Source organism: Rhinopithecus bieti, unplaced genomic scaffold (genome assembly GCF_001698545.2).
Source record: "Rhinopithecus bieti isolate Rb0 unplaced genomic scaffold, ASM169854v2 scaffold_75975, whole genome shotgun sequence".
NCBI classification, from domain to species: Eukaryota; Metazoa; Chordata; class Mammalia; order Primates; family Cercopithecidae; genus Rhinopithecus; species Rhinopithecus bieti.
The window spans coordinates 1,192,199-1,206,083 of record NW_016828707.1 but is presented as its reverse complement, the minus strand read 5'-3'; the positions used below and the strand labels follow the sequence as shown (position 1 = coordinate 1,206,083).

Sequence of the window (13,885 nt, the reverse complement as noted above, 5' to 3'; positions counted from 1 at the left end):
CCCCAGCGGAAGTGACACCATCGGAAGCAGGAGGGCGGTTCCGGCAAGCCAAGGGGGCGTTGTCGGGATGGTTCCGCGGCCGGCGGGTCTCTGCGAGCGCCTCTGAGGGCAGCTGCTGCAGGTGAAGAGTAGGCGGCGGGGCAGAGAGCGGCCTCCGAGGGTAAGGTGGCCGGCCTTGCGAAGGCATGCGGGGCTGGCGCTGGTGGGAATGGCCCGGAAGGGAAGGGAGGCCGCGCGTCCGAAGGTGGCCCAGAAGGGCATGGACCCGCTGCCGTTCCTTCCGCATCTCAGGGGCACTCGAGGATACCCGGGGAGTTGGCGGCTCCTGCGAGAGTCAGCGAGCATCTGCTGTGTGCCCGGCATCACAGGGGACGCGAACTGAGACCCAGAAGGCCAGGTTCCGGGCCTGGGAGCCGGGCCTTGGAGCCGGGCCTTCTCCCTGGTGCAGCTCCCTCGGCCTGGAAATCGCACCCGCGTCCTCTCATCTCCAGGCTTTGCCCGCTGGAAGCCAGCCCGGCCCGCCTCCGCTCCGCGCTGCCCATCTCTCGGCTCCTGTTTCCTTTCATCTACGCTGTAGTTGAGAGTAGCGCTTAAGACGGCAGAGCCCACAGCTTAGCTCAGTCTGATTACGGTGTGCCCTCTCTGTGCCTCAGCCCCGCATCTGTAAAGCGGGTATCATAGCGGCACTTGCGTCGCTGGACCCTTGTAGTATTTCATGAGTTGGTGCATGTAAATCGCTTAGACTAGTGGCTGCCACTTAGTAAGTGCTCAATAAACGTTAGCTATTGCTCCGCCCTTAAAATAATTCTGGTACAGTGCGATGATACTTGTTTTTCCCGCTAGACTGATGCATCATGAAGACATGGATGACCATATCTGATGTGTTTGCCATCGTACCTTCAGTGCCTAGCGCATAATGGGCACTGTAAAGTTAAGTGAATGATGGAAAACTGAGACACAGAGTCTGTGGAGGGCAGGGAACACATCTGTTCCATTTGTCAGCATTCCGTCCTCGCGACAGTCTGTTCCACATATTGGGCACACAGTGTCTGTTTAACTGAATTGGCCTTCCCGGTGTGATAAGAGTCAGCATAAAGCTAAGACAAGACTCCAGGTTTGTTTGCTTTAAGCCAGTGCTTTTATGAGTGGGGTAGAGGTGAGGAGCTACGAGTAAGCCATTTGGAAAGTATGATGATGGTCTGACATCCTTAGGAGCCCTCTAAAGTAAGCTCGATTAGGGTGCGCGAACTGTGGGCCCTTGGAGAAGTAATCTATGAATGGCTCTGCTGAAAAGACATCCACAGATTCTCTCCAGTAGTGTTTGACCTGTTGGTAGAATTGAGAGGCCTTTGCTCTAGGAGTCCTCTCTGCAGGTCGAAATTCCATTCTGGCTGTTTTCTTTAAAAGCATTTCTTCATTCACATTGATCTAAACTTTTTCTTATTTCTTTTCCCCCCATATTTTCATTTTTTGACGCCGTTCATACCATCTTTCCACCATCTCATTCCTCGTATAGATTTGTAGCTTTTAGAACAAGAAAAAACCTCTAAAAGAGATCAGTGGGGACCTCTCCATTTTTATAGATGAAAAACTGAGGCCCAGAGTCTCTTCCATCCAGAAATATGTATTGAGCCCCTACTCTGTCGAAGACACTCTGCTAGGTACCAGAGATACATTGTTCAATAAGACAGATGGAGTCCATGTCTTCACCACAGAAAATTTTTACTGCTTGTCACCAGGTGAGTTAGTCGCAAAGATGGAAGAGAACCTTGTGCTCCTTCTGTCACACTATAACACCTTGTGTAGCACACGTTAGTCCTGAATTGTGCAGTTCCTTAATGCAATGCTTGTCTGTGGGATTACCTGGACAATCAGGCATAGGCAGTAGACTGAAGAGGCAGCTGATTCTGATCAAAGGAAACAGTGGTTATGAATGTGGCTTTGGTGTCAGTTTCCCTGGCTCTGAATCCCACCTCTGTCCCTTACTGCTTACCTATTACTTTTTAGCTGTGTAACCATCTTCTCTGTACATGGTCAGGTTTTCTGTTGCTGTGTAACACACTACCCCCAAATTTAGTGACTTAGAAACTATTTTATCTCATAATTCTGTGGGTTAGGTATTCAGGCAGATGTCAGCTGAGAAATTCTTTAGTTCTATGTGGTGTCAACTGGGATCACTCAGTGGCATTCAGCTGAAGGAGGGGCCAGCCTAGAGAGGTCAGGATGGCTTTCCTGGGAGCCAGCTGAACCCTGCTCTGTCTCCATGTGTTCTCTCTAGTTGGGCATCTTACAGGTGGCTCAGGTCTTCCATAGCCCACTGTTCCGAAAGATGGGAAGTGGAAGCTGTTAGCTCTGAAGGCGTGGGCCTGGGAAATGATCACAGCTTTGTAAGCACAGAATCAGATTAAGGCAGAGCCTTTGTAGGAGAGAAGGAGACCTAGACTCCACTACCCCGTGGGAGAATCGTCAGAGAATTTGTGGCCATCTTAAATCTGCCAAATTCCTCATTGTCCTCACCTGTAAAATGTGGATAATAGTAGCACCTATCTTACAGTAAATGAGTTAATAAGTGTAAAGGGCTTAGAACAGTGCCTGGCATCTAGGAAACATAAGTATTTGTCATAATCATTACTGTCATTAGGTATGAGATACGTTTTTGTTTATAGTTATAATTTACAGAACACATAAGAAATGCAAGGTACAATTTTTTTCCAGACCTTTTATAACCTTATTGGGATTTCCAGATCTTTTATAACCTTATTGGGGTTTCCAGACCTTTTTATAACCTTATTTGGGAGGTACAGGATTGACATCATGAAGTAATTTAGGGAACTATACAAAATGATATGGAATAGTTATTATTATTATTATTTTGAGATGGCGTCTTGCTCTGTTGCCCAGGCTGGAGTATGGTGGTGCGATCTTGGCTCACTGGAACTTCGACCTCCTGGGTTCAAGTGATTCTCCTACCTCAGCCTCCAGAGTAGCTGGGATTACAGGCATGCGTCACCACGCCTGGCTAATTTTTTTATTTTTGGTGGAGACAGTTTCGTCATGTTGGCCAGACTGGTCTCGAACTCCTGGCCTTAAGTGATCCACCCATCTTGGCCTCCCAAAGTGGTGAGATTACAAGCATGAGCCACCGCACCCAGCCTATAATTCTTATAGTAAAAGTAAATTGTGTAACAGTTAATTCATCATAACTCTGGGAGTCGTTCCAAATAACTTTTTCCTTTATCCCTTCTGTAGAGCTAGAAAATGTCTAATTTTCTAATTAGATATCTACCTAATATACCTAGACATTTACATTTGTATAATTAGACAGTTTTACCTAATTTTAACAGGTCTGTGGAGGAGGGTTTCGTGTGTGTGTGTGTGTGTGTGTGTGTGTGTGTAAAATGTCTTTTTTCCCATGTGAAATAGCATAGCATAAAAGCATAGACTCCAGTGTTTAGGGACCAGGATTCAAATCCTGCCTTTGGCACATAATAGTTATATGATCTTGGATAACTGACTTAAAGTTTCCATATCTCAATTGTTTCTCTTGTAAATGGTGGTAATTGGGTTCTTATAGAATTGTTCCAGTTAATGGATGTTGTATTAATCCATTCTCACACTGCTATAAAGATACTACCTGAGACTGAGTAATTTATAAAGGAAAGAGGTTTAATTGACTCACAGTTCCACATTGCTGAGGAGACCTCAGGAAACTTAAAATCATGGCAGAAGGTGAAGGGGAAGCAAGGCACATCTTACAAGGCAGCAGGGGAGAGAGAACCGGGTAGGGAGGAGCAGGGACTGCCAAACATTTTTAAACCATCAGATCTGCTGAGAACTCACCCACTATCCCAAGAATAAGAAACTGCTCCCATGATCCAGTCACCTACCACCAGGTCCCTCCCCTGACATGTGGGGATTATGATTTGGTGAGAACACAGAGCCAAACCGTAACAGATATGATATGCTTCGCACAGGTCTGTGGTAAGTAGTCAGTAAATGATAGCTAAAAATAATGACAAACTTAGAAACCTTTTCAGGCAACCAGCTTGGCAGGGGTGGGTAACTGATAACTCACTTGGCTGTTACTAGCTTTGAGGATTCAGCACTGGGAACAGTGTTCGCCACCTACCATCATGCCTTTCTTTCTATACTCTTGTTTGGGGCAGTACCTCAGTGTTGCTCTTTGTCCCAGTTTTCTCTGAGTCTCACTTTGATCTCAAACCAGATCATGCCAATACCCCAAACTCTACATATTAGAAACAAAGCTTTCCATAAAGAGATGAGGGGAATCAGAATAAGGTCTAGATTTGATAGGTGAGGTGATGGGGGATGAAATTTAGAGACTCTACATTGAAGGGGCATGCCATTGAAGAAGTTTAGCAGAGAGTTGGAGATTGGAACTGGTGTAGCTGAAGCTAAAGTTTCAAATTTAGGAGTTGTTTTAGAACATGTGAAAGCCAAGAATGAAAGTGATTGTCAAGGGAAAGAGGAGAGGGCTATGGTGCTGCACCTTAAGGAACATCAACGTTTGCAAGGCTTGAGGGAGACAGGTATAGCATAGGGATGGGACAGATCAGGGACATAGGAAGAGAACCAAAAGAGTTCTGGGAAAGGAAGGATTTCAGGATGGGAGTTGGCAGACCACATTGCCATGTATGGCAGGAAAGCTGGAGAGGATGGTTGAGGACTGAGGAAAGGTCAATGTTGGGAAAGTCTGTTTCAGTGGAGTGAGTGGCAGCAAGGTTGCAAGGTGATATGGTTTGGCTGTGTCCCCACCCAAATCTCATCTTGAATTGTAACTCCCACAATCCCTACCTGTTGTGGGAGGAACCTAGTGGGAGGTGATTGAATTATGGGGGTGGGTCTTTCCCACGCTGTTCTCATGATAGTGAATGAAATCTGATGGTTTTAAAAATGGAAGTTTCCCTGTACAAGCACTCTCTTTGCCTGCTGCCATCCATGTAAGACATGACTTGCTCCTCCTTGCCTTTCACCTTCTGCCAAGATTGTGAGGCCTTTCCAGCCATATGGAACTGTAAGTCTAATAAACCTCTTTCTTTTGTAAATTGCCCAGTCTCGGGTATGTCCTTATCAGCAGCATGAAAACGGACTAATACACAAGGTGAAAAAGGAGTCATGAGAAAATGAAGTGGTGGGTGTAGATAGCTATTTTGAAAAGCATGAAAGAGAGGCCTGTGATGACTAGAGGAACCTAGGTGGAGGGCTTTGTCGTTATCCTGTTTTGCTTTGTTTTCAACGTGGGGCAATGTCAGTGTGTTTGTTTGGAGGAGCAAGCAAAGGACAGGGTGAAGCAATGAAAGCTTCACTGATGGAACCAGGTTCTAAGGGAGGTAGGAAGGCTCAAGGGGAGAGGGAAGGTTCATCTGGGGAAGGAGGAGGCACGTTTCATCCCGTGAAGCCTAAGGTAATGAGGGAGGGGTGAGTGGGAAATTTGGAACTGAGAAAAATTTAAGGCACTATGCTTATCAAGTTATACATGTGTTCAACTTTCTTTTCTTTTCTTTATTTTTATTTTTTGAGACAGAGTCTCGCTTTGTCATCTCAGCTCACTGTAACCTCCCCCCGCCCCCGGGTTCAGGCGAGTCACCCACCTCGGCCTCCCCAGTAGCTGGGATTGTAGGCACTCGCCATCATGCCTGGCTAGTTTTTGTAGAAACAGGGTTTCACCATGTTGGCCAGGCTGGTCTCAAACTCCTGACCTCAGGTGATCCGCCCACCTCAGCCTCCTAAAATGCTGGGATTACAGGAGTGAGCCAGGGCACCCGATTGGGTTCAACCTTCTTAGTGAAGTTAAAGTCACAGTCATTTTTATGAGCGAGGGAAAAAGACGTAGTGGGAATTAAGACACTGGAAAGATCACAGAGGAGCAACCCCAAACCCAGAGCAGGTTAAGAATCGTGGGGCTGGGTGCGGTGGCTCACGCCTTTAATCCCAGCACTTTTGAGAGGCTGAGGTAGACAGATTGCTTAAGCCCAGAAGTTCAAGGCCAGTCTGGGCAACATAGCAAAACCCCATCTCTGCAAAAAAATGTTTTAAATTAGCCAGGTATGTTGGCACACACCTGTAGTCCCAGCTGTGGTGAAAGGATCGCCTGAACCCCAGGAAGTTAAGACTGCAGTGGGCTGTAATCGCACTACTGCACTGTAGCCTGGGTGGCAGAGCTAGATCCTGTCTCAAAAAAAAAAAAAAAAAAAAAAGAATGGTGGGAAAGTAGGTGACAGCTCAGCTGAGCCCTGATCTGGAAGGTGGGAGGGTCAGGTATGAGTAAAGTATTCCCAGGACAGAACCAAAGGCTTTTAGAGGAGAGCACAGGCAGAGATCTGCAGTCCGCCTGCTCAGAATCACGGAATGCCTGTGATGCAGTTACCAGGCTCCACTATAGACTGACAGAACAAAATCCTGGGATGTACCCAGGAACCTGCATTTTTAACAAGGTCCCCAGGTGATCCTTATGGATGAATACAGAATCCTTCCATATGCCAGATACTAGTCTAAATGTTTACACAGGTTACTGCAATAACCGGTGAGATAGGGTAAGGACAGTGGGTCACAGAGAAATCATTTGCCCAAAGTCGTATAGCCAGTGAGTGGTGGAACTAGGTCTCCAACCCACTGGCCAAGAACGTAGCTGGTTTGGGGAGCTACTAGTGGTTCATTTTGGCTGCCACATACTTGGAGTAATGGGAGATAAGTCTAAGTGAGACGTAAGGGGTGTGTTGAAAAGCTTAGATTTGGGCTTAGTGATGTAGTGACTTTTTCAGCAATGCTTAAGTACTGAGAGTGAAGGCAAAGAAAGCAGATGGTGACTTTTTAGATTTTTAGTACCATACTGCTTTTTTTTTTGTTTTTTTGAGATAGGGTCTCTCTCTGTCACCCAGGCTGGAGGGCAATAGTGCGATCATGGCTCACTACAACCTCAACCTGCTGGGCTCAAGCAGTCCTCCTACCTCAGCCTCTTAAGTAGGTGGGACTACAGGCATGCACCACCATGCCCACCTAATTTTGTTTTATTTTCATAGAGACAGGGTCTCACTATGTTGCCAGACTGATCTCAAACTCCTGGACTCAAGTGATCCTCCTGCCTCAACCTCCCAAAGTGTTGGGATTACAGGTGTGAACCACCACGCCTAGTGCAAACTGCCTAACCTTCATAGTCTTATCCCAGTCTGGTTCCATTTCTTCCAACTATTTCTCTTCCATAAATCATCCCCTACTAGATTGTGCCCCTAGACGTCCAAGACCATGGCTTTCTGGCCTGTGTATTCCAGTGTCTAGCCTTAGCTATTTGTTTAGTTGTGTGTCATGCAACTAGAATTTCAGCTGCTTGAGAGTGGCGACCTGGCGTGTTTTGTTCATTGTTGTGGCCCTGCAGCCTGAATACAGTAGTCAGTTGGTGAATAGAGGCTGAAGGATGAAACTTGCGGTGTCTACACAATGGCTTCCCATCTCATTTGGAGCGAGAGTCAGGGTTCATAACAGGGCCCGCAGGCCTGGGCATGACCTGACCCTCTGTCCCCTCTTGGATGTCATCTCCTACCACTTGCTCAGCCACACCTGAGCCCAGCAAGCTCCTGCCTCAGAGGCTTGGTGCTTGCTGTTCTTTCTGGCCCAGGTACCTGCACAGCTCCTTCCCTTCCTTCAGGCGTCTGCTCAAGTAGCCTTTTAGAGAGGCACAAAGGCAAGAGTGAGGGGACCTGCTGCTTTACGATGCCTCTTATATCATTGTCTGGTGATAGGTATTTTGACCAGTACCTTATCTTGCAAATTAGGCTCCTAATTTCCGCAACTTCTATTCAGTGACCTGTGTACAGGTGTTTGATAAATATGGATTTGATCTTATCCAGCTGGCTTTTCTTTCACCTTATACATCTTTATATATGTATATTTTATGTTTCATTTGACGTATTCCTAAGTAGACACAGAGAAGTACATATAGTATTAACAAGGTCATATTCTAGATTTGTACTGTTTAGATTCTGTGGCTTTTAAAATATAAGTTACAATTTCAGTCCCTTAGCCACATTTCAAGTGCTCAGTGACCATGTGTGGCCAGTGGCTACTGTATTGAGCAGTGCAGATACAGAGCATTTTCATCATGACAGATAATTCTGTTGAACAGCTGTGGTCTGGATGCCTCAGAACCAGAGGGAGGTGTGTGGGTGGGTGGGTGTGCGCACACGCATGTGTATGTGTGATACTGTGATGGGAGAGTGAAGCACAGTCAGTCAGTTTTAATCCCATTTAGTTTCCAGTGAGGTCTTTAAGAATATCTGTCATATCTGTGATTTTTTGCTGTAGGTCACTTGAATGGTTGAGCATGGACCCTGTTGCTACCCACAGCTGCCATCTCCTCCAGCAACTGCATGAGCAGCGAATCCAAGGCCTGCTTTGTGACTGTATGTTGGTGGTAAAAGGAGTCTGCTTTAAAGCACATAAGAATGTCCTGGCAGCATTCAGCCAGTATTTTAGGTAGGTATTTTAGACTTCATTCTCCTAGCTGTGAATTAAGGGGAAAGCTCTTTTAGTATGGACGTATTCATATTTTGTTCTCCTTGGATTTCACTATATTTATCTTTTATAGCACGTTGGATTTTGTAGGAGTTGTTTTAATTTTTAAGTTTGTTAATCATATTTATTATTTTTGCTTTTGTGTTTAGAGTAACCTGAAAAGAGGCCCTTAAGTAAAATGAGTTCGGTATGATTGAAAGTATTTTGGTTCTTTGTCTTTCATTTTGATAATTCTGGGTAATGTCAGTCTTCTACGTATATTTCTTATCCTTTCAAGATAAAACGATGGACGAATTAAGTTCCTGGTCACAATTTTTCTGTGATAAGAAATCAGAAGGGAAAACATACTCTGTGTGTTGGATTTTTCTTTTCTTTTCTTTTTTTCTATATTGAAACATTTTAGTTTTTGTTCCTCATTTGAATATTCTAAGAAAACCTTATAATCATTTTGGCTTATATGAAATATTTGTTTATAAATAATGAATACTACCAAGAAGTTGTGTTTCAGCTTATTTAAACATTATTCTGTATTACCAGCAACTCAGGAGGCTAAGGTGCAAGGATCCCTTGAGCACAGGAGGTGGAGGCTGCAGTGAGCCATGGTGATGCCACTGTACTCCAGCCTGAGCAACAGAGCAAGACTCTGTCTCTTAAAAAAAAATCGTTAGAGTTAAGTGATTCTGCATTAGTTCATTTTGTCGTTAGCAGGTTTATCTCTCTTTAAATCCAAAGTCTCTCTTTTTAAAGTACTTTTTGTTTCCAAAATGCATACCATTTTACTGCTATAGTAGACAACATGGGGCATGATTTACTCTTTCCTTGATAATCCTGAATCATCAAATTGAGTCTCAGTTATTGTATAGGCCACATTACACATTGTAATGAATCAGCTTCTTAAGGTAGGTAGCAGGTTTTGTTCCTATGAAAAATGGTCGCAAACTCTTCGGTTTGCTATCACGTATTTTTTTTCTGTCTTCCCAGGACAATTAAATTTTGATATGGTGATACACAGGCTGTTTTGCACTTAAAAACAGAACTGAATGCTGTTTGGGGGAAATAGGTGACTGTATGTGACAAAATGTCTTCAACTTACTTACCTGAGTTTATTATTTCATACATAATACAAATCTGTTCACCTGTGACTTTGGCTTGTACCCAGAATAAAGTGCCTGGGCTTTAGGGTGCCTTTTGGTATTCATTAACTCTTAGGATTTTTCTCACTGTTGGTTTTTGAACCACTGGGTGGCTAAAAATCCTAACAGCCAAATAAATTACTGGTTACAAAGGAGTGTATGTGGGGGGTTGGTTTATTCTAGCTACTTTTAAGTTTTCTAGGCACTTAGATGTGGAAATATTTAGACTAAATATAAAATATTGAAAAGTGTATATTCTTTAATTTTGTATACTCTATTAGTATGTATTCAATATATATGGATAATTACCTTTTGAAAAAATGTTTAGAACAATCTTTTATTTCTTAGATCATATTGTGAATTATCTTAGAATCTTCTTGATTTGTGGTTTATCAGTCATATTACTGTATGTAATTTTTTAATGTGTAAATTTGAGTATATTTCAGAAATTTACTTTGAGATCTATTTTGAAGCCTGCATATCCAATCCACTAATTTAATTCATCTGAATTATTTAGTTGGATGGTTTGCCAGATTGTTTTAAAGGATTAAAACATACTTATGTTAAAAGTCTTGACATTCACAGAAGGATAGTATTTTTTGATATTAATATATGAATGTTATTTATAAGAAAAGTCAGTATGAATTTTGACACTGTAAACAGATATTCTTTCTTTTACCAGGAGCCTCTTTCAGAATTCTTCAAGCCAGAAGAGTGATGTTTTTCACTTGGATGTTAAAAACGTCAGTGGCATAGGGCAGATCCTGGACTTCATGTACACTTCTCATCTAGATCTTAACCAGGACAATATACAAGTGATGCTGGACACAGCACAATGTTTGCAAGTTCAAAATGTTCTGAGTCTGTGTCACACATTTTTAAAATCAGCCACTGTAGTACAGCCACCTGGCATGCCTTGTACCTTGTCTCTGCAAAGCACCCTGACCCCAGATGCCACTTGTGTTATCAGTGAAAACAACTACCCCCCTCATTTACTGCAGGAATGTTCGGCAGATGCACAGCGTAATAAAGTGTTGGATGAATCGCATCCGCATGCTTCACCATCAGTTAATCGTCATCACTCCGCAGGTGAAGTCTCAAAACAAGCCCCTGATACTTCAGACGGCAGCTGCACACAACTGCCTTTCAAACAGCCAAATTACTATTACAAACTCAGAAACTTTTACAGTAAGCAGTACCATAAACACGCAGCTGGTCCCAGTCAGGAGCGAGTTGTTGAGCAGCCTTTTGCTTTCAGCACCTCCACAGACCTTACCACGGCAGACAGCCAGCCTTGTGCTGTCAGTCATTCCGAATGCATCCTGGAGTCTCCTGAGCACTTACCTTCCAACTTCCTGGCCCAGCCTGTGAATGACTCTGCCCCACACCCTGAGTCAGACGCCACGTGCCAACAACCTGCCAAGCAGATGAGGCTCAAAAAAGCCATTCATCTGAAGAAACTCAATTTCCTAAAGTCACAGAAATCCGCAGAGCAAGTATCTGAACCCAAGTCAGATGATGGTTTGACAAAGAGGATGGAATCTGCTAGTGAAAATACCCTAGAGAAAGCTAGCAGCCAAAGTGCTGAAGAAAAAGAAAGTGAAGAAGTCGTCAGTTGTGAGAATTTTAATTGCCTTAGTGAGACGGAGAGGCACGAAGACCCAGCTGCACTGGAAGACCAGTCCCAGACACTTCAGTCCCAGAGACAATATGCGTGTGAATTATGCAGGAAACCTTTTAAACACCCAAGCAACTTGGAGCTTCACAAACGGTCTCATACAGGTAACTGATTCAGTACCCACAGGCAGAGGGAAGGACGTGATGCGGATGTGCAGACACCACTGGCTCTTCTTGTTTTTGTAAGAAGTTTTGCTATAGCTTGATGTCATTGATGATTTTAAGCAAAATAAGGGAGATTAGCTACTTTTGTTTTATATTTTGGTGATGCATCTGACTTAAAGTTTTGTAAATGGTTTTATAAAGCCACTTTAAAAGGTGCATACTTTTAATTTTATTTCAACTCTATTTTATATGACAAACCATCCATCTCTAAAGAAGTGTAATTTTGGTGCACTCAGAATTTCAAATTAATTCTAAAATGGATTAGCTATACTTAGTTGTCTTTTTAGAGTTAGATTAAGCTTATTTTTTGAAAGCATCATGTAGGTTAATTTAGACTAACATAATTTACTTTGAATAATTCTAAAAGTTCTCTTGGAAGGAATTTGAGTATCTAATTTTAAAATTCTGATTTGGGAGTCAGGAAGTAAACTTTTTAATAAGAATCAGCTTTAACCATTTGATATTCTCAAAAGAAAATTCTTCCAATTTAAACATTAACTTTTCAGAGTTTTGTTATCTTAATTCATGCCTGTGTCTCTTTCCCAAAAGATTTTATTAAGGTATACTTTCTCTCTCTATATATATATATGTTTATATCTATACACACACAAATTATGTTATACAATACGTATATATTACTTTTCTTCCTGTAATTAAACATGAGTTTAATAGCACATTACAGATGAACAACAATTACCTTATAGGCCTGAGAAATAACATGCAACAGGACGCTTCGACAACACTGCTTTTAAGGTGTTTGTGTAATTGTGTTTGTTGATGTGACCTTCGTTATCACTATGGATTCCCAGTTTGCATTTTACTACCTTGTATTGGAGATTTCTTTGATAATTGTGAAAGCCCTTTATACATTTTAGTGCATTTGAATATAAAGTACTGTTATTATCACTAGTAGTTCAAAATTATTACACGTGAAGGCAATATCACAGACTTAGTTTTGCCCTGAAAAAACTTTAGATCATTCTGTTTGCCTAAATCTCCTACAGCCTAATGATTACTGCAATTTTTTTTTTTTTTTTTGAGATGGAGTTTTGCTCTGTTGCCCAGGCTGGAGTGCAGTGGCATGATCTCGGCTCACTGCAACCTCTGCCTTCTGGGTTCAAGTGATTCTCCTGCCTCAGCCTCCCAAGTAGCTGGGACTATGGGCATATGCCACCAATTGTTTTGTATTTTTAGTAGAGACAGGGTTTCACCATGTTGGTCAGGCTTGTCTCAATCTCCTAACCTCAAGTGATCTGCCCACCTCGGCCTCCCAAGGTGCTGGGATTACAGGCATGAGCCACCACGCTTGGCCTGATGGCTGTAATTTTTTATTTGTGAAACTTACCTGCTTAGCTTTTAAAGGAATCAAAAATTGTTTATTCTGGGAGAACCTCTTTGAATGACAGATACATTCATGGCAGAGATGCTTACTGGGACATAAATATTCTACCAAGAAGGGCAGCAATTCTCCAAGTATGGTCTGGGGAACCCTTTTTGGGGGTCTGTGAGGCCGACACTATTTTCAAAATTGTCTAAGATGTTACTTGCTTTTTCCTCCTCTCATGAGTGTACAGTTAGTCTGCCCAAAGCTACATGATGTGTGATGAAGTCCTCACCCTGGTGGCCTGTGAAGTGTGTGTTTACCTGTTCTAAAGATCACTCTGCTTTCATTTCTAATATGGTAGATATCAATAGCTATAGCCCATATTAACAAAAGCTCTTTAGGATCTCAATTTTAAGAGTGTGAAGGGGTCCTGAGGCCAAGAAGTCTGAGGCCTACGGGAGTAGGATTGTTAACCTTGGTCATTTATTAGTCTTAGTAACTGGTGACCTCTCTCTGTTTTCAAAGTCTTATATTTCTTATGGGGGCTTTAACTTATTATCTGTCACCTGCAATAATTTCAGACATAAAAGAAGTTTAGTTTATTGCAATAGAGAATTAATGTAATTATTATTTATTATTAATTAATAATGTAAATATAATTATTCAGGGTCAAGGAAGCCATTAGACATTTTCAGGATAAAATAAAATAAAATAAAAATATCCTAGAATGAGCCCAGAAAGCTAGCAAGCTGCTTTCTTCAAGGTAGCAAGCCCCAACAATATAGTAGGAAGGGAAAACATTATTGTTACTTTTTAAAGATCTTAATGAAACCATTTGATTTCAGGGAAATGGAGAAAATGAGAGGTTCTTGGTGTTCAAAGTCTATTCATTAGTGTTATATAGATTAAAGGCAGTACCATGGAGGGTGGTTTTAACTCCAGATCATGTTCTATGGGCCACATTTCAGAACAGCTGTGGTTTTTTGTAGTAGAGTACCATTCTTACAATCTGTTCTATCCCCAAGTGCAGTTACTTAGTCAACTGAAATTAGAGGTG

General features: G+C 42.5%; 1 protein-coding gene across 4 annotated transcripts in view; it reads left to right on the top strand.

The window, feature by feature from the left end:
* Position 1: 1 nt before the first annotated feature.
* The window catches only part of ZBTB49 (zinc finger and BTB domain containing 49), a 32,284-nt gene continuing 18,400 nt past the window's right edge, over positions 2 to 13,885 (top strand). For 2 of the 4 annotated variants that reach the window (XM_017864583.1, XM_017864582.1), the window contains exons 1-3: positions 2 to 160; positions 8,320 to 8,490; positions 10,345 to 11,444. In XM_017864583.1, the coding sequence (XP_017720072.1) occupies positions 8,339 to 8,490; positions 10,345 to 11,444 (1,252 nt within the window). In that variant the 5' untranslated portion in view covers positions 2 to 160; positions 8,320 to 8,338. The remainder of the gene's footprint in view (positions 161 to 8,319; positions 8,491 to 10,344; positions 11,445 to 13,885) is intronic. The other 2 variants (XM_017864584.1, XM_017864581.1) reach the window with 2 other exon arrangements.